The 20640-nt window shown below is 58.8% G+C and overlaps 1 protein-coding gene across 4 annotated transcripts in view; it reads left to right on the forward strand.

Moving 5' to 3' along the window:
- The first annotated feature begins 889 nt into the window (after positions 1-889).
- Positions 890-20640, forward strand: part of LOC311513582 (peptide YY-like) — a 34305-nt gene continuing 14554 nt past the window's right edge. Inside the window, exon 1 of one of the 4 annotated variants that reach the window (XM_084615504.1) lies at positions 890-1002. Coding sequence is in view for 1 of the 4 variants with exons in the window: in XM_084615502.1 (XP_084471628.1) it covers positions 10394-10408 (15 nt within the window). In the remaining 3 variants the exon portion in view is untranslated. Of the gene's footprint in view, positions 1003-10378; positions 10409-11080; positions 11205-20640 lie in introns of those variants that run through there. The other 3 variants (XM_084615505.1, XM_084615502.1, XM_084615506.1) reach the window with 3 other exon arrangements.

Raw genomic sequence — 20640 nt, forward strand, 5'->3', positions numbered from 1 at the left:
TTCTTAGCCGGAGCGAGGAGTTAACAGTGGAACTCCAGCCAGAGAGAGGAGAGAGCCCCTGCTGTGTCCTTTGCCACCCTGCTCCCCCCGCAGGCAGAGTGGAGGTGCCTGCTCTCAAGGGGGATCTGGGAACAGGATGGGAGGCAGTATTGCCTAGCGGATAGAGCACTGGACTGGGATCAGGAGCCCTGGGTTGTGTTCCTGCTGGGTGGCCTTGGCCAACTCACTTCCCCTCTCTGTGCCTCAGTTTCCCCATCTGTGAAATGGGGATAATGATGCTGCCCTCCTCGGTAAAGCACTTTGAGATCTACAGGTGGAAAACACTACAGAAGAGCTAGGGATGGTGATGATTATTTGACCCTGTCATTCTCCAGCAGTAGCCGCCCTAGGTTCTGCAACATAGACAGGACTCAGCCTTTTTTACCACTATGTTAGCTAGTCCAGCTCTGAGCAGGATCAGACAACCCAGAGCCATGTCTGCTCTAGGCTCCCTGACGCTGCTACCACCAATGGACAATGAAGGCTCCTAGTTTTCCAAGCTGGCCAGGGCCATAGAGTCTGGAACTTCTCCCCAAGAAGTGGCCCATGCAGGTGAGAGCTGAGGCCGCAGGGGCAGGGGCTTGGGGTCCGTGTCTACTTCGGCTCATGCCATCCCTGCTCTGTGGCTAACTACAGGGCTTGGCAACGCACTTGATTCCCAAATCTCCCAGCTCTGGCAGTAAGGGGGCCGCTGGGAATGAACACGTCAGTCTCGCCAGGGCTGTAATTTTATTTATAACCAGTCTCAGGCATCAGCGTCTCTTCCCCAGAAATTAAGGGGGGGGCTTAGCTGTCTCGTCATGAGCAGTCCTGAGTCATCAGCGTGTGCCACTGAATTTCCCAGCCAGGGCAAATAGACAGGCGCCGAGGGGGCCCTTTGATTCACACTCAGCCCACTGATGTTATAGCGTGTTCTCTTCGGCGCTGGACCCGTCCCTGGCCCAGCGGACTTCCACCAGGCCAGTAAGTAACCTGACTTTTACAGATTGGTTCATTTCTTCCCTGGCAGGCCCACAACGAGCAGCTCCTCCATGGCTCATGCGTCACGCTGATGGTCAGTGAGTGCTGACAATGAACGGCTCATGGTGCCAGGTGCTCGGGTGAGGAGACTGGGCGTCTCTGCAATACCTTCCACCCGGGATCTCATGGCTCCTTACCGACATTGAGGAATGAATGAGCAGGGATGGATGCACTGTTGATCCTCGTGGCTGGAGGAACATGGGACTTGCCAGAGTGGCTCAGATCCCCAGGGCCATCTAGGTCAGGTTCCCGTCTCTGACTCCTCAGCACCGGGTTCTGACCCCAGATCTGCCTGCCGCTGGCCTGTTGAGTGACCCTGGGCAAAGTCACCGCTTCTCTGTGAGCCTCAGTTTCCCCTTCTGTTCAGGGGGACGATGAGCACGTGCATTCTGGTTTTAAACCCCCAAACCAAAAGGCTTGGCTCCGATTTAAAGGGGACTGGTGGGTGGAGGCAGCTGGACGAGTGGGACGCTCTTGGTCTCTGCCTGGCGAGTCCCGGGGCTGCGACCTGCAGCCACTTCAAATCCAATTTCCCTCTCCGCCGCGGGGCCAGGTGCGCTGCCGGCCCGTTGCCCCAGCAACAGGCTCGCCTCGGCGTCTGAGGGGAACAAGGGGCCCTTCCCGGCCCAGCGGACAGCCCGATGGAGAGCAGCAGGAGCGCAGATGGCATTCCTCTGCTGCTAATTAGATGCTGTGGTAAATGGGGACTGAGGGAGGGGAGGAAGGGGTATGGGATCAGGGCTGGAGGAAACGAGGGTAGATATGGGGGCAGGGCTGAGGTGTCCTGAGAAGGTTAATTGTCCACCAGCAGCTGAGCTGATGGTAAGGAACAGCTGAGGCGCCTGGTAGGCCCTGCTGCTCTGTAATTAACACGATCAGTGGGCTCACATCACCCCCTTGCTGCTGGCTTCAGCCTGCCCCACGGATGCGTGCCCTTTAACCTCCCCACGGCAGGAGAGCTGAGATTTGGGGCCTGAACTGGGGAGGAACGGGATCTCTTCCCTTGCAGAGGGCGCAGTGCTGGCTGCCCCTAAACCAGAACCTGGGGTCGGCCCTTCTTATTGTTTGTCTGGTGGGGAACTCAAGCATCGGGGGATGAAGGGACTTGCCCAAGGTCAGACAAAGAATCTGGGGCAGAGGCGGCTACATGTCTCCTGGGTCCCAGCTCAGTGTGTTAACTACAAGTCAGTGGAGCAGGGCTGGAGACCTGGGTTCAATTCCTGCTTTGGACAGCCCGCTGAGCGTGAGGGATGGAAACTGTGAGGTAAGAGCAAGGCGTGATTATGAATTGAAACCACGAGGGGCGTCGGGGCCAGTAAATGAACCACCCAGACTGGACTTAGCCCATGATATCAGACCGAGGAGCCTGGCTCCTGGGGGAAGCCCCCCGAGATCTTCCAGGGGTCAGGAGCTCATGTTTCAGGGGGTCTCTGAAGGGAGAGTGTTACCTACCAACTCCTCCATCCCCTTTCTAAGCGCTCTGTAGCCGTGTCCACATGCAGGCCATGGATGGATGGGGAGCAGCTGAGGCCCCTCATGCCAGTTGGGCATGTTCACTCTGGCATCACCAGCCTCGTGTTTGAGCCATGGGTCCCAGCTGCACTGAATGGGGCACATTGCAAGAGGCTGGGATACCTACCCCACACTTGGCATCCTGGGTAATTTTCCACCCAGGATGCCCCTAGAAGATCAGAGGGACTGGGGGAGAAAGGGCCGTATTGCCATCAGCCCTTTCCCCCGATCCCTGCTGGGGCTAACACCATGGCCAGCCAACTCTGGCAGGCACTCAAAAGGTCTCCCCTCCCAGGGCTGGCTCTGTGCCCTTTGCTTAGCTGAGGAGACATGACACAAGAACCAGGCCTGCATTTAGCTTGCTTCCTTCCCCGCCCCAGCCCCGGTGCACCTGGCTCCAGACTCTCCGTCCCTTGGCTCCCCGGGCCCCCTCCCCGGCCGGGCTCCCCCCTCCCAAAGGAAGCTGCAATGCACGAGAGGCCATTACAGCGGGGGAACAAACACAAGGATGGCACACAGCCGCTAAGTGGCTGCCTGTCACCCTGTGGCGCTGATAAGGGAAGCGGGGCTGGGGAGAAGGGTTTTAACGCAGCGCTCTCGGAAGCATCAGGCCATAAAGCTCCGTGGGTCCTTGTTTGCACAGCGGCTCCACTTAGCGTGAAGGGCTGGCTGGGAGCAGCCGAGTGGCCCAGAGTGCCCCTTGCCTGCAAGGTTGGTGGAAGAGGAGCACAAGATAGGGCAGCCCTAGTCTAGGGGTGGCACAAGCCACCCTCTGGCTTCAGTACCAACAGATAGACACATCTGGTCCACTGCTGGGCAAGGCTCCCTTCCTGGCCCCTTCGCTCCTGGGAGCACAGTGCTGGGACTCGGTTAGCAGGGTGGTTACTTCCTCCCCCAATCCCAGCCGTCCTATACAACTGGCAGCTCTCCCACTCGAGCACCTCCTTCCCAAGAATCTCCATGCACTTTGCAAACCATGCAGTGACCCCCCCGCATGCCTCTTATCCGCATTGTACAGATGGGGAAACTGAGGCACCCCAAGGGGAAGTGACTCGCCTGGGGTTGCACAGCAGGCTAGTGGCAAAGCAGGAGTGACTGGGTGACCTGCAGTGGCCTGAACTGTGCTGGATGATCTAACGGTCCCTTCTAGCCTGAAGCTCTGTGCAGCTGTGAAGACATCTGTGACTGCAGCAAAGAGAAACGGCCCTCGGTGGCAACAGGGCCTTGGCTCGGAGAGCAGCTGCTGGGCAAGTTCATAGCCCAGCTCCGGAAAGCAATGGAGACGGAGCTTAACCTTGTAAACTTGCTTCACAGCGGCTGGCCATGGGGCTGGGATTAGAGATGGGACCTGAGCCCAACCTTGGATTCAGAACCGCCCCAACCTTCCTGGTCCGGGCCAGAGCTTTCTGCCTGGCCCTCCTCTCTGCAAGGAACTTAACCAAACCCCCCCTCTCAACCAGGGGGCTGCAGAGGGCCAGTGTCACACCCAAAGTGGGTGACAGACGATGGTGGGACACGGGGGTGTAGCCAGAGCATCGCCAACTGATTCAGGGCATCCCCTTCCGTCTCTGTTACTATGGGATTATTGGTGATCCCCTCCGTCTCGTACAGGAGCCGGGTGGTAGCCCTTTACGTAGGTTGTGGGTCTAAGTGGTGTTCACTGGGTTCTGTTTTAGAAGTGGCCAGAGCAGGCCCCTGCTGCGCCCATGTGGCTACTTCTTATTGCTGTGTAAAGAGGAAAGGACCCAGCACCCTCCACCAGCAAACCCCAGGGCAGGGTGGCACAGTTAGCCATGGCCCCAGGTCTGACTCTCCCTGGGTGCCGTGGCGAGCTGGAAGAAGGAAGATAGCAGCCCGTGTGGGGCCAGAGAGAAGGGAAGAAGGGGCATAGGTGTGGGTGACAGGGAGGGTGTGTGTGTGAGGGGATAGGAACGAGCTGGCTTGTATTCTTCTTGTGCTGTTTGAAGTGATTTCCAGTCAGGGTGAAGTGCAGCACGGCCCCAGGCTGGAAAGCAGAAGCCTGTGTCGAGTGCCCCAGCCACAGGTGATGCGGAGCGCAGGCTGCGGGCAGGGCCTAGATTGCAGACAGGGCCGGGGATCAGGTGCTGCAAACCATGGCCCCGCTCAGGGCGATGACCTGGCGAGACCAGGAGAGCGGGGTGCGTAGTTCTGGGGACGTGGCCAACTTGACATTCAGCTTCGTGCTCAGCAGAGCTATCAATCCCCCTGCTTCAGGGCATGAGCCAGCCACTCACCGGCAGGGGTCAGGAAGCGACTTCCCCGGGGCAGGCTACTCCATCCCTGAGCAATAGGGGAGAGAGGCCAGTGAACCCCGTTATACCCAGCTCTGGGATAGCACCTCCACCCCGTCCTCTGTGACCTCTTTGGGCCCCATCCAGAGAAGCTTTTCCATCCCACTCCGCGACCTTTGGAAAATTGCTTTTTACAGCCTCTCTGGTAAATGGCGCGGAAGCCAGCTCGGTCCCGTCACCGAAGCACCAGCTCGTGTCAACAGCGTTGGCTCCGGAGCCATGCGCGTGAGCTGGGGGGCGGGGGGGCTGAGTGCACTGCCTCTGCTTAGCCAGCCTCGCCTGTCGCCCGGCGTGCATTGAGATGGCTTGTCTGACGTTTGTAAGTCATTCGAGAGGATTAGGCCCGTCTCTGTGTCAACACAGGCCAGGGGCAGGGCCATGGGCCGTGCTATTTACACTGCCGGGGCTCTCAGGAAAGACGTGGCCTGGAGGGGATCGAAAAATCAATGTTAGCTTAGCCAAGCGGCAGGACGTTCGCTTTCCCGTCGCTGCGGGCCGGCCTGTGCCCTCGCCACCGATCTGTCTAAGCCGGCGCTTTCCTCCCGTCGGGAGCAAGGCCGAGCTGTGAACGAACCCCGTGTCCCTCTGCCCGGCCACGCTGCTGTCTCGGGGCCGAGTCTGACAGCCAGGGAGAGGGGCCGGGGGCCGGGTGTCACCCAGATGAGGTCTGAGCGTGGTTTGATTTGGGCACCTGGCTATGGGGCCCTCATCATCTTTCTGTCTCCCCATCCCCAGCTTGTTCCCCAGGTGCTGATTGGAGTCCCGCGGGCCCTCCAGGCAGGTCGGTCTAGGGCTAGGACCCTCTGTGGGCGCTGGCCAGGCCCAAGCAGGTGGCAAAGCCGTGCCCCCCTCGACCCCGCCCCCAGCTCACCTGCCGCAGGGGGTTCCTGCAGCTGCCCCCACCCCCACCCCCGGGGTGCCAGGCCTTCCAGAGCTCCCTCTGGGTTAGATTTTAATGGCCCCATCTGGTTGGTTTTGACACCATCCAGATTGCCATGGAGCTCAGTGGGAGCTATGGGCACCCGGCGCCTCTCAGGATCTGGCCCATTGGCTTTGACAGCATGGATTGGGGCCCCAGAAGGAGCTGAGGGCCCGGGGATGCTCAGGGCGAGGTACCCAGGCAGTGACACTCCATCTTTGTTAACCCCGCGTGGGTTTGGATCTGCTTCCAGGCGCCCAGCCCGGCGGGGCCAGCGGCTGCTTGATTTACCCGTTCCCCGTCTCGTTCGCCTCCTTCAGAGCCTGAGTCACCCTCGGTTAATCCCATCAGGGGCTTGTTAACCAGCGAGCCTGTCCCTCTGTGAAATTACCTCCTTCTGGAAATGTGCTGGTGGCTCCGGAGGTGCGGGGGGGACACAAGCGTCCGGGGCCGGGATGGGAAATCTCACCAGCGCCCCAGGAGGGCCACACACCACAAAGGTGGAGGAAGGCCCAGATCCCAGCTCAGGGCTGCACGGACCTGGGGCGCTGGTGTGGGCCTGTCTCTAGTATCGTGCTGAGATCTGGGAGGGAGCATGGCCCAGGCGCCGGAGACGTGGGTTCAATCCCAGCTCGGCCCCAGGCTCTGTGTGAATGTTACAGCCCGTGTGTTTGCCACGCTGGGCAGGTTGGTGTTGGAGGGGGGGTGAGGCACCCCCGGGGGCCCATGGGAGTCAAGCAAAGCGGGGACAAGCTGCCCTGGCTGGTGGGTGCTTGTAGGAGCCACATGAGGGGTGAGATGGAGTTCAGGGGGCTCCCCTGCACCCAAGTGCCGCCGGCAGAGGGGGCTGATTGTTTACTGATGGCTAATTACATGGAAAAACCTTGCAGTGCCCAAGGGCCGTCTCTTGCCCCCCAGAACCCACATCCCAGCTTGGGAGGGAAGGGACTCCAGGTCTGATCCTGCTCTAGCCCCTCTGCGCTCTCCAGTGGCTCCCACCTGGCTCCTCTCCCTCTGCATTCAGGCTCCCCTCTCCGTCCCCCGAGCCGCTGGGGGTTAGACACACGCTTGGCAGCTGGGGCCCCCTCCCAGCCAGCCCGGGGCCCTGGAAGCGAAGCCCACCCCGGGGAAGCCGTCCTGAGTCATGGGGCGAAGGTGGAGCGGCTCCCCGGGGGCTGGCAGTACTCAGTGGGTGTGCGAAGCCAGCAGGTGCGGGGGGGGGAGCGGAGTGAGTGGCTGAACGGTTGCCATCAATTCGGATTAAGGAGGTCAGGCTGAGACAGGGCCAAGCCTGCTGGAGCTCCCGTCTCTCTCCAGCACAGAAAGCCCCGGTGGAGTCTGATCTGGGGGAGGAAAGCGCCTGCTTTGATGGAGACGCTGGCAAAGATCACGCAGCGTCAGGAAGCACCTCGCGGGGGGAGCCGGATAGTTTCGTTGTCTTCTCATGTTAGCCAGGGAAGTGGTGGTTTGCTAATCTATTCCCAGCAGGGGGCGCTGTAGGGGTGGGGTAGGAATGCTGGTTGTAGGGGGGCTCCGGGCCACTCCAGCCTCTCCCAACAGGGGGCACTGTTGGGGTGGGGCAGGCTAGGGGGGTCTCCCCAAGGTGCAGTCACTGCCGCTCATTTAGGGTGACCAGACAGCAAGTGTGAAAAATCGGGACAGGGCATGGAGGGTAATAGGAGTCTATCTAAGAAAAAGACCCTATAAAATCGGGACATCTGGTCATTTTAGGCTTATTACATGCCATGAACAAAAGGGGCTAATTGCAAAGCTAATTTTTATCCCTGAGCCGCTTTCCCATGCTTCCCTCGTGAAAGGGGAGAAGTGTGTGAGTGGCGGGGGGGAGGCGGGGGGGGGGGGGGCGTGCTGTGGGCACTGCAGTGGGAGAAAGCAATCCTCTTCCGGCTGCCTTTGCGTCTCTCTCTAATTAGCGTTCCTGATGGTCCCCTCAGCAATTATCAGCACGACACAAACCGTGGGCAGGCGGGACTGGTGCTTCCATGCCCGGAGTGGCATTAGGGGGCCTAGAGAGAAGCCCCTTATCAAGGAGGGCCTGAGGCTCGGAGAGACACATGGGTGCTATGAGCATAGGGAGTGGGGTAGGAGGCCAGGCTGGTGTCACTGGGGACAATGATTTGATGACACATGGAGCTTCCTATGTGACATGAACCTGCTGTTCTGGGGCAGCTGCTTAATGAGGCCATAAAGGCTAATGGACTGGCTGTTAACAAAAGGCGGCTAATAGCTTCATTTCATGGGTTCTGGATCCCGGGGGAAGCCCTTACAAGGCTGAGCGCCTCCTCCCCCGGCACTCCCCTTAAAGAGTGCCGTGCGTCCCGGAGTGCCTCATGGCCTCCCGCGCTGCTGGAATGCAGCTGCTGCTGGGGTGGAGCAGAGTGGCTTTGTTAACAGCTGGGCAGCGGCCCGCTTAGGACAGGAAGTGAAGGGTGTCATAAGAGGACAGCAGGGGCTACTGGGTCACTGCTGACTCAGAGGGAAGAACGCCACCTGCTGAAGCATCATCTTCCTGCAGTCGGGGAGGGGACAGTGCCCTAGGTCCAGGGCTGGGGTCCTGGATGGAGCAGCTCGCGCTGTGGCCTCTTGCTCATGGACTTTCTCTTCCACCGCGGCCTCCCACTGGTGGCCAGGAGCTCCCTCCATCCCAGCTCCTCGGTGCAGCCCCTGCCCTCAGTGGGGTCAGGAAGGTCACAGCTCCTGACACTCCGTGGTGTGCCGGGGGGGGGCCCGCCCCACTGGCTGAGCCAGCACGCCCTGTCTCTTGCCACCGATCTTCCCAATGGGCAGGAGAGGTTGGTGCTCACCTTGCAAACCAAACTGGCCACTGTTGCTTGGCTGGGGCCCACGGCTGGGGATGCAGCCGTGAACTGGCTTCACTGGGGGAGCTGGGAAGAGGGTGGCAGCCTGCCCAGCTGCCGCCGGTACCTAGTGCCCTCAACCGATGCTTTGGCAGCATGGCGGACTCTCGCTCAATAGGCTGGATTGGACGTCCCTGGTGCCCTTACTCTATATGAATTTCCCTATCTGTGCCCTGCCTCCACCCAGGCCAGGCGGATGTGGACCCAGAGGAATATTGCAGGGTGGGGTATTGATTTCATCAACCCAGTCCCCCCTCCCCCCACGCCCAGATCCATGAGCATCCTCTTCCTGGTCTGGGGTTTGCTCCCAGCCTAACCCTGAGGACCCTCTGTGATGAAGCGGGACTGTTTAACTTTCTTAACAGCTCTCACTCCATCTGAGACCTTCTCAAAGCTCTCCACACTGGATCCTTCGACAGGACAGTCAGTGGATCCATTCAGAACAGAAAATTTCTGGCTGTTAGGAACTGAACTGTCTTGATTAAATCACTTTCACACCCTTCAGTTGCAGTAAACTGCTTGCAAAGACTCCATGAGGATTCCTTTCCCTAGGGGCTTTTCTATGCAACAATTCACCCTTCACAGAAATTCTGCCCTTACCCTCTTTACCTAGGGCTTGCTCTAGAGAAACACTTTCCTGAGCAACAACAGACTCTTTCTGGGTCTCCCTTACATCCAGAATTACCTCTGGCTCATCCGGTGGATTCCTACACAATCCCCTTTCAGGCAAACTTACAGACTTCCTAGATAAAAGGTCAGAAGCATTCTCTTTCCCTTTGCCACACACAAGTTCAGGAATCTTTTCCTTCTTCGTACAGGTTTCCACACCCTCAGTAGGTAACACAATCACATCACCTTCATGCTCTCCTTGTGCCCCAGCTAGGATCTCACCCTGATTAGACAGAGTTGCTCCACCCTTTCCAACAACACACTAGCAACAGGCAAATCCAAGCACCAGAATTGTCTGGTCTCTGGGATTTTGCTAGGACACTAACTGGATGTGACCTAGTTACAGGGCCATTCTCCCGAGCAGACACAAACTGAGGACCATTCCCTTCCTGGGCTTTAGTTGAATCCAGAGCCAACTCTGAGACAACTGCACTATTCTCAACCATCACAGGCTGAAAGGCCCCTTCTGTCTGCTCCACAGACAAAGAAGAGCCGGAGACACATTCTCCTTTCCCAGACACGCAGCTTGGGATCTCATTCCCCTTGTCCCAGCACACAGGGCTGTTCACAGACAAAGCCCAGACGAGGGGGGCTGGAGGGGGAGTCAGTTTGGGGCTGGCTGGGGACGAGGAGTGAAGTGCAGATGTGGTTGTCTGGCTCACTGCCCCCCAAAATGGACCCAGCTGAGGGGTCCTGTTCTCTCTACCTACAAGCTCTGTTTTAGACCATGTTCCTGTCATCTAATAAACCTTCTGTTTTACTGGCTGGCTGAGAGTCACATCTGACTGTGAAGTTGGGGGGCAGGACCCTCTGGCTTCCCCAGGACCCCGCCTGGGCGGACTTGCTGTGGGAAGCGCACGGAGGGGCAGAGGATGCTGAATGCTCCAAGGTCAGACCCAGGAAGGTGGAAGTTGTGTGAGCTGTGTGTCCTGAAGAAAGGAGACTTCCCCAGAGTCCTGACTGGCTTCATGGGGAGCAGTTCCAGAGCATCGCCTGGGGACTCCGTGACAACTGGTGGCAGCGGTGGGATGTACTGCACCCCGTGGATGGCGCTTCCTGCAGTAAGTGACTGGGGAGCAGTAAAATGAAGGGGGATTGACAGGGACCAGGTGTGCTGAAGGCTCAGAGAGGAGCGGTTTCGGGGGGCGGTTAACCCCTGGGAGTGTGTGACCAGTGAGAAGGACTGTGCAGTAATGGGGGCCCCCTGGGGACTGCAGTGAGCAGTCTCAGGGGCGGAGGAGCCTGTAGCTTGACTCTGGGAGAGAGAAGGACTTTTGCAGTAACAGGGTCCCCCGGGGGATTGCAGTGAGCAGTCCCAGGGGTGGAGGAGTCTGCAGCTCGACCCTGGCAAAGAGGTGGTGACCTCGAGAAGGGCTGGCACACGAGGGGTTCTCCCTGGAAACCGTGGGGAGCTGAGAACACACAGGCCTGTGAGTCCACAACAACATGGGGACAGCGGAGTGATGGCCTGTCACCATCTCTTTAAGAAGGACATTGTAACCCTGTGCAAAAAGAGAGGGTTGTGCATTGGAAAGTTCACCAAAGCACAGTTCATCGTGCAGCTGGAGGAGGATGACCGCTTGAAGGAACAGATTCCTGACCCCCAATGGGGCTATCGCAGGATCTGGGAGCAGCTGGAGTGGTAGCCAGGCATCGCCAAGACTCCTGTCCCCGACCAGACGAGGGTCTTCCCGGTGGGGCACCCGATCGTGGGATCGGAGACGGACGGGATTGGAGCTGAGTCCGAGGGAGCAAGAGGACTGTGAGAGACAGCGAGAGCCCGAGAAAGAGCTGCAGAAGCAGCAGCAGCATGAACTGGCGGTGGGGGAGCGGAGAGGCCGAGGGGACCTCCCCGGGGTGAGTGGGGATAGACCCCGGGGGGCCAGTTCCGCAGGGAACCTCGAGACTAAATTGCTGCCCCTGGTTGGGGGCAGGGGGGATGTGGATGCCCACCCCACTGCCTTTGAGCAGGCTGGCGATTTGAACCAGGGGGACCGGGAGCAGGGGGACCGGGACCGGACCAGGGCATGGGTGGTCAGGCCTAGCGGTTGGAGCAGTGGTGGTCAGAGGCCAGGAGTCGGGCTCGGCCGGACTGGAGCAAGGCTGGGAACCAGGCAGTCACAGGAGCAATCAGCCGGCCCCAGGCTTAGCTGCAGGCCCTGATTCCTGGCATCCCTGGAGGTTTCACGCTGGTGCAGAGGGGATGGTGGGACCCTGCCATCACTGGCACGGGAGAAGATGCTGCAGGGACCTGCTCTGTAGGAGACAAGTGCCCTTGCTGGTCTTTCCCAGCTGTGGATTCTTTGAGCCAGTCTCAAAGGTCCTTGCTCAGTTCTTATTCCAGCCAAACTTCTATGGAAGTCACTGGTACTGCAGGATTCACCCTCTGCGTATGGATTGGAGATTCCCCAGGGGTTTGCTTCGGGGTCTGACGGCTCCCCTGGAAGTTTGTTGGGACAGTGCCCCAAGTGGATCTCCAAAGCCAGGTCGGAAAATGTTCCTCTCCGCAGTTTGGCCCTGGAAAACGCTTGTTCGATTAAACTGGGTCATTTGTTTTGCTTCTCAAAGTCGCGTTGATTCTGATGTAAGTTCACGGGGAGCCAAATTGGGGACGAAAGTTTAGAAAATGTCAAAATGCTTGTGGAATGAAAAAAGTTTGCCTTTTTCATTGTGAAACGTATTCGCCATGCGGGCGCCCATAGGAGTCGAAATCCAAACGAAACATTTCAATTGCCCGGAAACAGGGATTACTTTTGTTTGGAATTTCATTTAATGGAAAGTGTGGAAATTTTGGCTTTTGGGCCCAATGCCGGGCGAATTCCACTCCCTCCCCTCCCCAATCTTCAGATGTTTCCCAGAATGGAAAATCTATTTTCTGACCAGTTCCCATTATGAGAACAGGGAATCGGACCGCAGGTGTAAATGAGGGTGGATCCATTGACTTTTTTGTAGCTTACACCCCAATGGAAACCAGATTCACTTGGGAAGCCAGTGATTAGGGAGTGTGTGGTGGAGAAGGCGTCTGGCATCCTCAGGAGGCCAAGCTGGTTTGAGTGTCTTTCTGGGCCAGTAGACTTTGGGTGTTTGGGGTTGCAGCTCTGACCTTCCTCCTTGATGTTCCAAAGACTTCTCGGGGCTGTGACTGCTCCCTGTTTCATTCACTCTGTCCTGGCCGTTAAACGGAGTCACCCTCCCCCGGTGGCCGCTTTTTCGGGGCCAAACTGAATAATGTCCTCAGGAAATTTCAAGTGGAAAGAAAGGGCAACTTTCCCAAAGCTTTGCAGTAACCAATGGATGTTTTTTGAGCAACTCTGCATGGTCCCCAATGTGCTGAGGGGCCGGTCCTGATGGACGGGCTTCATTAAGAGCCGAGTTCTTCGGAAACTAGGGTCCTCGATTACGGTGTGTTGAACCCTTTAACATTCAGCTCCACCTGTCTGGGAGTGTGACCCCCCCACCCCGACTCTGATGTGGCGATAAGATAAAACACCCAGGGAAGAAAGCGCGAGTGTTCTCTTTGGCTAACGGACATCAATAGCAATCAGTTTAATCTGTGTAAAAAATACCCTTGTCCCGGAACCTCCTTAACCGATCAATTTGGGGCTAGGCACTTGTTTAAACAAGATAAGGGAGTGAATTAGCCAGACCCCCCCGCTGCCGCTGTGTACACTGCAGCCCAAATTCAGTTTAAACAGATGCCACTTCATAGGACACAAACCTTTTTATTGGTCTCTCAAGGTGCATTAGCCCTTCCGATATGGGGGGAAGTGTGTGTGCAAGGGGAAATGCGCCAGGAAATGGACTTATGTCTCTGTCACACACTGAGCCGCTCTGCCTGCTTGGGATGTAAATTGCTGGGCTCACAGCGTAGTTCACTCCCCATCTTATGGCTCCCACTGAACCCGCGCTGGCGGTGATGCCTGATGGTTAGGGCACTTGCCTACAGCTTGAGAGGCCCGTGTGACTAGAGGCAAATCTCTTAGCCTTTCTGTGCCTCAGTTTCCCCTCGGTCTCATGTCCTCTGGGGGTTCTGAGGCTAAATGCATTGAAAATTGTGAGGGGCTCGGATGCTGTGGGGTTGGATTTCAGGCTTTAGTGGTTTTTTTTTTCTAATAGGTAGCCATTGCAAGCAACACATGGGCAGTGCACCAGCCTGTCCCTTCCAGAGAACTTGGTTGCTTTGAATTCTGGGGGGCCAGGTTAGTTTTGACAGTCCCGTCCTGCCACTCCGCGGTTTGGCATTGCTGGTGGCTTTCCAGGCAGGCTCGGCCTGGGACCTCAGTACTTGGGGGTGGAGTGTGTGTGTGTGTGTGTGTCAGGGCTTAGATGTGTTGGTAGAGCTCTGTGAGTGTGTGACGGGGAGTGAGCGGAGATACAGGAGCAGGGGGCTTGCCCAGAGTGGGACAGCAGTCACAGTGTGGGGAAAAGCGGGGGGAAGGGGGAAGTAGGGGCATCCGTGGAACTGTGTTGCCATTTGCAGGGCACACCCCTGCACTGCCCCGCCTCCCCTCCTCCCCCCCAAAAAAACTTTTTGGTCGATTTCCCCCCTCCCCCGACCAGCTGTATGTGTGACCTTGGGCAAGTAATGCCCACTCGCTTGGTGCCTCAGTTTCCCCATCTGTCAAATGGGGTCGGGGGTACTGAGCTTCCTTTCTAAAGAGCGTTGAGATCTATGGCTGAAAAGCCCAATGGAAGAGCTAAGGGCCTAGCTACATGCTTCCTACATCGATGGAAGGTTTTTCCATCATAAGAACGGCCCTACTGGGTCAGACCAAAGGTCCATCTAGCCCAGTATCCTGTCTTCCGACAGCGGCCAATGCCAGGTGCCCTGGAGGGAATGAACAGACCAGAGAATCATCAAGTGATCCATCCCCTGCTGCCCATTCCCCGCTTCTGGCAAACAGAGGCTAGGGACACCCTCCCTCCCATCCTGGCTAATAGCCATTGATGGACCGATCCTCCAGGAACTTATCTAGTTCTTTTTTGAACCCTGTTATGGTCTTGGCCTTCACAACCTCCGTGCAATTAACTCACCTCTCCGAGAGGCGGTAGCTGGTTTACGGAAGAATTATTCCACCAACCTGTCTGCATCTAACCCTAGCACTCAGGGCGGGAATTTTTTCACAGCCCTGAGCGACGTGGCTAGGTCGGTTGAATTTTTAAGTGTAGACCTGGCTTAAGTATTGCAGCCTGAATCTACCCCCGTCCTGCCTGTATGGCTCCTGCTTCCTCCGGCAGCTCGGAATCACGCTCCCCTCCCAGGCCTTCCCTCCTCCCGTGGTGCCCGTTTCTTCTTCCCATTGATTGAGCTTCTGGCTCAAATTAGTACTTAATGACTTAACAAAAAAGGAGAAAAGAGCATTGATTTGGTGTGATTGCGTAAATAACTTTGCCCCAGCCCCCTCCCTTCTCGGATTGCCTCTGAAAGGTCCCTGGGGGTTCCGAGATGAAAAGCGGGGGCTCTGGTGGGCCAGGGGAGCCTTCATCAATAGTTCCCCCGCTCAGGTGTACTCAGCGCGGGCTCGGCTCCAGGTGGACCCCAGCTGATTGCTGGGCCCCCAGGTGCAATGACTGGGGTTAGTAATAGAGTCCCAAACGGCAGAGAGGACCTAGGACTCCCGGATGGCAGGTAGCAGCAGTTGCTGTTTCTTACCTTGTTTCTGGTTAGAGCTGCTCATTTCCAGTGTTAGGGTGTCAAGGCCTGCTGTGGTTGGCTCCTGGATCCTTAGGAGGCTGCAGGTTCGGAGGGAGGGGCCCTGGCAGAGCTGGGGGGGACGGGGGACTGATCATCGGGATAGAGGGGCCCTGGCAGAGCTGGGGGGGGACTGATCATCAGGATAGAGGGGCCCTGGCAGAGCTGGGGGAGGATGGGGGACTGATCATCAGGATAGAGGGGCCCTGGCAGAGCTGGGGGGGGACGGGACTGATCATCAGGATAGAGGGGCCCTGGCAGAGCTGGGAGGGTGAGGGGGCTGGGAGTTGGGATAGAGGGGCCCTGGCAGAGCAGGGGGGGGATGGGGGACTGATCATCAGGATAGAGGGGCCCTGGCAGAGCTGGGGGAGGCTGGGAGTCGGGATAGACCCCTGGCCTGTCGCCGTCGCCCCCCCCCCCACCCCCACCGCTCTTGAGTGAGTGGCGCTGTTGGGTTAGGAAATGGACTGGAAAAATTCAAGGTGGCACCCAGTGCCGGACCTTCCTCAAATGGAGAGAGCCCTGCTCGTGGGCTGGGGCTCCCTTCCCTGCCTCTGCATGGGGTGGAAGAAGGTATCCACCCCCCGCCTCTGGCTGAGCGAGAGAGAACGCAACCCAATGCGGGGGTCCAGTGGCATGAGGCGCTGGCCCTGCCAGCCAATTTTTCCATGAAGTTCCCCGCAGAGAGGATGTGGGGTGGCACCCCCAGAAAAGGGAGGGTCTGTCCAGTGCCCAAAGTCCCTGCTGCTCCTGCCGATGCCAGGTCAGCCTTGCTAGGGAGGGACAGACTGTCCTTGGAGTGGGTTTAAAGCTCATTTTGACTTATGGGCCAGATCTATGGGCGGGGGGATCCCTGTGGGTCTGTTCCCTTCTTGACCTGCGAATGGCAGAGCATGGGGCTGAGCTAGCCAGTGTCAATCAGCAGAGGAGCATAGTCCTGTGGTGGGGCGCTAGCCGGATACCTGGGTTCAGTTCCACTGCAGGGTTTCTGGGTGATTTTGGACACGCCTCACAGGGCCAGAGGTTCCAAGGTATTTAGGCACCTAGTGGATTTTCCAGGCACCTAAGCAGGTTAGGCTAACTCCCATTGGTCTCAATGGAATGGAGGTAACTGACCTGCTTAGGGACTTTGGGAAGTTCCACTAGGTGCCGGTCTGCATCTTTAGGCACCTTTGGAAATCTGGCCCTTCCCCTCTCTGGACCTCAGTTCCCCTTCTGTACAATGGGGAAAACAGCCCTGCCCTGCCCCCCACGGCAATTGGGGGCCAGGTCTGCACCTAAGCTAGGTTGCGTGGCACCATTGGCTGTGGGAGATGTCATGGTCTAGTGCACAGGGCTTGTTCTAGTCCCAGCTCTGCCACTGACCTGCTGGGTGACCTTGGTCATGTTGCTTTCCCTCTGCTTCCCCTTCTGACTTGTCTCTTTGACAGGGGCCAGCACCTGGCCCCAGTGCTTCTGTCATATGAGTAATAATTGACTTAGTGGAGCTCTGTGGATCCGTACCAGCTGAGGTTCTGGACCCCGGGTTCATTTTCACCCCTGGACAGAGCAGGACGTCCTTGTCCCTTTTTCGCGGCCTATCTTCTCAGCACCGCCTGCCGGGACGTCCCCCATGGTCCCCACCGCTCTCCTCATCTCTGCTTTGGGGACGGCACGTCCTTCCCGCTTTTGAGGCTCTTCCAAAAAAACAAACCGACCCCAGAGCGCATGAGAAACCAGCTGGGGATTCTGTCCGCTTCCCAGAGCTGGCAGCAGCCAGGCAGAGGCTCCAGCTCCAGACGGCTGCAGCGTGCCAACTGGGTCCCCCGGCGCCAGGCAGGGGAGGGGGAAGGGAGCTTGCGGGGGGAACTGGAAGTCCTTTCTCTGCCTCCCAGCAAAGGACACAGAGCCCGGAGGGACTCTGGAGAACAGCCTAAGTCATCGGGGCTTCTCCCAGGCAGGCGATCACATCACGGCGTTGGGGGTTCAGTGCAGGGCTTTGGGGGCTGGATCAAACCTGTTGTATCGTTGTGGCCAGATGATTATTTATGACTGCGGGAGCCCCAGCCGCGGACCAGGCCCCCCTGTGGCTAGTTCCCCTGGCTGGGGGCTTGCTGGGTAACGAGGTGGGAGCCGTCCGCTCAAGCGTGTGGCTAATTGCAGCAGCGCACTGAACAAAGAGAGGAAATGAGGCATGTTGGCCACGGCGGGAACATCCTCCATGTTCCCTGGCAGGGGGTGCGCGCAGGGCTGGGGCGCGGAGCAGCTTCAGGCATTGTCCTGACAGCCCAGTGCTCCCTGTGTATCTTCCCCCCCCCCGGCCCCGTCGCCCTGCCTGCGTGGGCCGTCCTCTCTCCTTCCTCCCTGTCTGTCTCTATCCCTCTCTCAGGCTGGGAGCTAACTGGCCTGCTCCCCACCAGCCCTATCCACCGGTCTGGGCTGGTGGGGAGAAGGTCCTTCATCCCGGGAAACCCCACTCTGAGAGCCCTGAGCCTGGGGACCGTCTAATCTGAGAGGCTCCATCCAGGAGGCCCCTCAAGCCGAAGCCTCCGACTCCAGATCCTGCTGCCAGAGACCCCCAGCCCCAAGGGACCGGGCTGTAGGAGACCCTCCTGCCTCAGTGTCCCACCCAAGCGGGCCCGTGATCCAGTAAAGGATCCCAGATTCTAGGCGTGGGATCCAGGTTTCCAGCCCGGCCCACCCCCTAACACTAAACCTCAGCCGTACCAAGGCGAGCCGGCCTGTGGCTACGGCCTAACCATGGTGGCAGTGAGAGCCGGTGTCTGGGTGACTATCTCCTCTCCACGTTCCCTTTCCCTTGCCACGGGAGCATGCCGTCTCCTCTTGACTTCTAGCTCCGGCTGGCCGGCAGCCCGGGATGCGTTACCCACGGGGGTTCGATGCCGCGCCTGTGACGAGGGCGTCTGGCGAGGCCGAGGGGAGGAGGGGAGCGGCTCAGGGTGGGTAATAAGCTCTGATTGCAGCTGGCAGGGCACCAGCCTCCCCTGGGCCGTGGGCAGGGAAAGGGCAGGTACTGGCTGGAGATCAGGGAGGCTCCGGGGAGCCGGGAGTGGCCGCTCTGATCAAAGCTGGTCTTTGAGGCCTGGGGCAGTGGGGATCCAGCATCGACACCATCCGGAGCTGGGTTCCCCAGACAGCTTGGGGCCAGGCCAGCTGCCTGAGGCAGTCGGGAGAACAGGGCTCCTATGGCTGAGCCGGCAACTGCCTCTCTCATGGGCTTGGGCCAAGCTCTTGAACAGGGACTTTGGGGGCCTTCAAGGGGCCTGGTGGTGAACGGGTGGGTGCTCAGCACCTCCCGGAATCCAGATCCCTAAGGGGTCTCAGGCTGGCCTCCGACGCCTTGGCCTTGGCTTTAGAGACCCTCGGCTGCAGGGGCCTGATTTCCCCTCCCGGAGCCGCTGGGCCAAGGCGTAAAGCTTCCCCTTCCGCCCCAGGTGTGACGCGGAGAGCCCGGGTTCCCTGCCCAGCCCCCGCCTGAGCGGGCGTGGGGCTGTAAAAGCAAAGAGGAAGCTGTTGGAGTGGGGGTGACCTAGGGCCAAGGATGTGCCCCCCTCTGCCTGGGGCTGGCAAGGCCCCCGGCGGTTCTTACTCAGCCGTTTTGCTCTTGGGCTGAGATAACACAACCAGCCCTGTGGAAAGACACTTGGGCCGAGCTAGTGTTTGGGGCTTTATTTGACCTTCCCGACGGCCGTGTCCGCTCCCCGGGCTGCGGGCACCTGCAACACAGGGCGAAATCCTTCAGTGGGCACCCAGCTCCGCTCAGGCGCCCAGACCCCCGGGCCAGACCGAGCCTCTGGGGGCAGGGCTGTGACTGAGGCCGCCCGTGCAGTGTCTGCATGTGGGCCCGGCTGTTCGTGCACGAAGGGGTGCGTGTGAGATCCTACAGGGTGGCGTGCGTCTGTCTCGATTTGGGGGTGACAGTCAGCTACACCACGCCCCGCACTGCAGTGAGACCTGAGATAGACAGGCGGGGTGTAAGGGACTGTGTGTCTGGGTGTGTGAAGGCATCAGGTGTGTGTGTGTGTGTGTGTGTGTGAGAGAGAGCAGGTGTGTGTGAATTTGTGTGGGTGTGAGACTGTGTTTGTGCAGGGTGGTGGGAAAGGACTGTGTTTACAGGTGTGTGTGCAAGACGGTGTGTGCGATTAAGAAGGGGTGTGCATCGAGGTGTGTGTGTGTGTGAGCCCAGCTGTGTGGGTGAACGTGCTGGGGTGTGCCGGTTCACAGGGCTGGCCAGGTTTCGGCCGCCCCGGGCTGTAGGTTGGAGCGAGGCCCGGCTGGGCGCCGGAGCTCCTCCGGGGTGAGGGGAGGGTCACTCCGCACCAGGCAGCCGGACTCTCTGCTCCTGACCTTTGCGAGGCGCACGGTTCTGGCTCCGAGTCAGAGGAGCGTAAATACCAGGACTGGCAGGGGCTGCCTGGCACCAGATGACAGGCATGTGATGGCTCGTGTGGGAAAGGCAGATGGAGCATGGGTGGGAGCAGCCCTGGTAAGCCTGGGTGGCCAAGCTGAGGTGGCCTGGTGGTGATCTGACCTAAGCACCCACTGAGGGACTGGGGGTGCTGTGCCAGCTGGATGGCCCGGGCGCCCTGAGAAAAACCCAGCTGTCCTCTGACACAGGAACTCTCTGGGTACCCAGAACAGCCCAGGAGGGCTCACAGCTCCCCTTTATCTCATGCCAGCCCCAGGGGCCTTTACCCCACTCCCATGCTGTAGAGATCCTGGCCAAGGGGTGGGATGCAGGGCTTCACCTTCCAGGGGAGCATCCTCTGTGAGAGAGGTCGGTACCACCTGGTTGCCGAGCTGTGCCACCCCAGTGAACTGGCATACAAAGCTGTACACCATCAAGTCCCATGTGTGCCTACTCCTGAAAGGCAGCTACCTCTGGGGTGGGACTAGGCAGCTGTTTAACAGCCCACAGGAACACTGCACAATAGGTTAGGACAGGTGTCACGGAGTCCCTGGGCGATGCTCTGGAACTGCTCCCCATGAAGCCAGTCAGGACTCTGGGGTAGTCGCCTTTCTGTGAGCAGCCTGTCTTCAGGACACACAGCTCACACAGCTTCCACCTTCCTGGGTCTGACCTCGGAGCATTCAGCATCCTCTGCCCCTCCGTGCGCTTCCCCCCAGCGAGTCCACTCAGGTGGGGCTCCTGGGGAAGCCAGAGGGTCCTGCACCCCAACTTCGCAGTCAGACGGGACTCTCAGCCAGCCAGTAAAACAGAAGGTTTATTAGACGACAGGAACATGGTCTAACACAGAGCTTGCAGGTGCAGAGAACGGGACCCCTCAGCTGGGTCCATTTTGGGGGGCAGTGAGCCAGACAACCATGTCTGCACTTCACTCCATGTCCCAGCCAGCCCCAAACTGAAAACTCCCTCCAGCCCCTCCTCCTCTGGGCTTTGTTCCTTTCCCGGGCCAGGTGGTCACCTGATTCCTTTGTTCTCCAACCCTTCAGCTCTCACCTTGCAGGGGGGAAGGGCCCAGGCCATCAGTTGCCAGGAAACAGGGTGTTGGCCATTCTCTGTGTCCAGACCCCTGCACACACCTGCCCTCTAGGGCTCTGCAATGATCATACACCCTTACTCCACCCCCTAGATACTTA

This window comes from Lepidochelys olivacea (genome assembly GCF_965140295.1).
Source record: "Lepidochelys olivacea isolate rLepOli2 genome assembly, chromosome: 27".
Classification (NCBI taxonomy): Eukaryota; Metazoa; Chordata; order Testudines; family Cheloniidae; genus Lepidochelys; species Lepidochelys olivacea.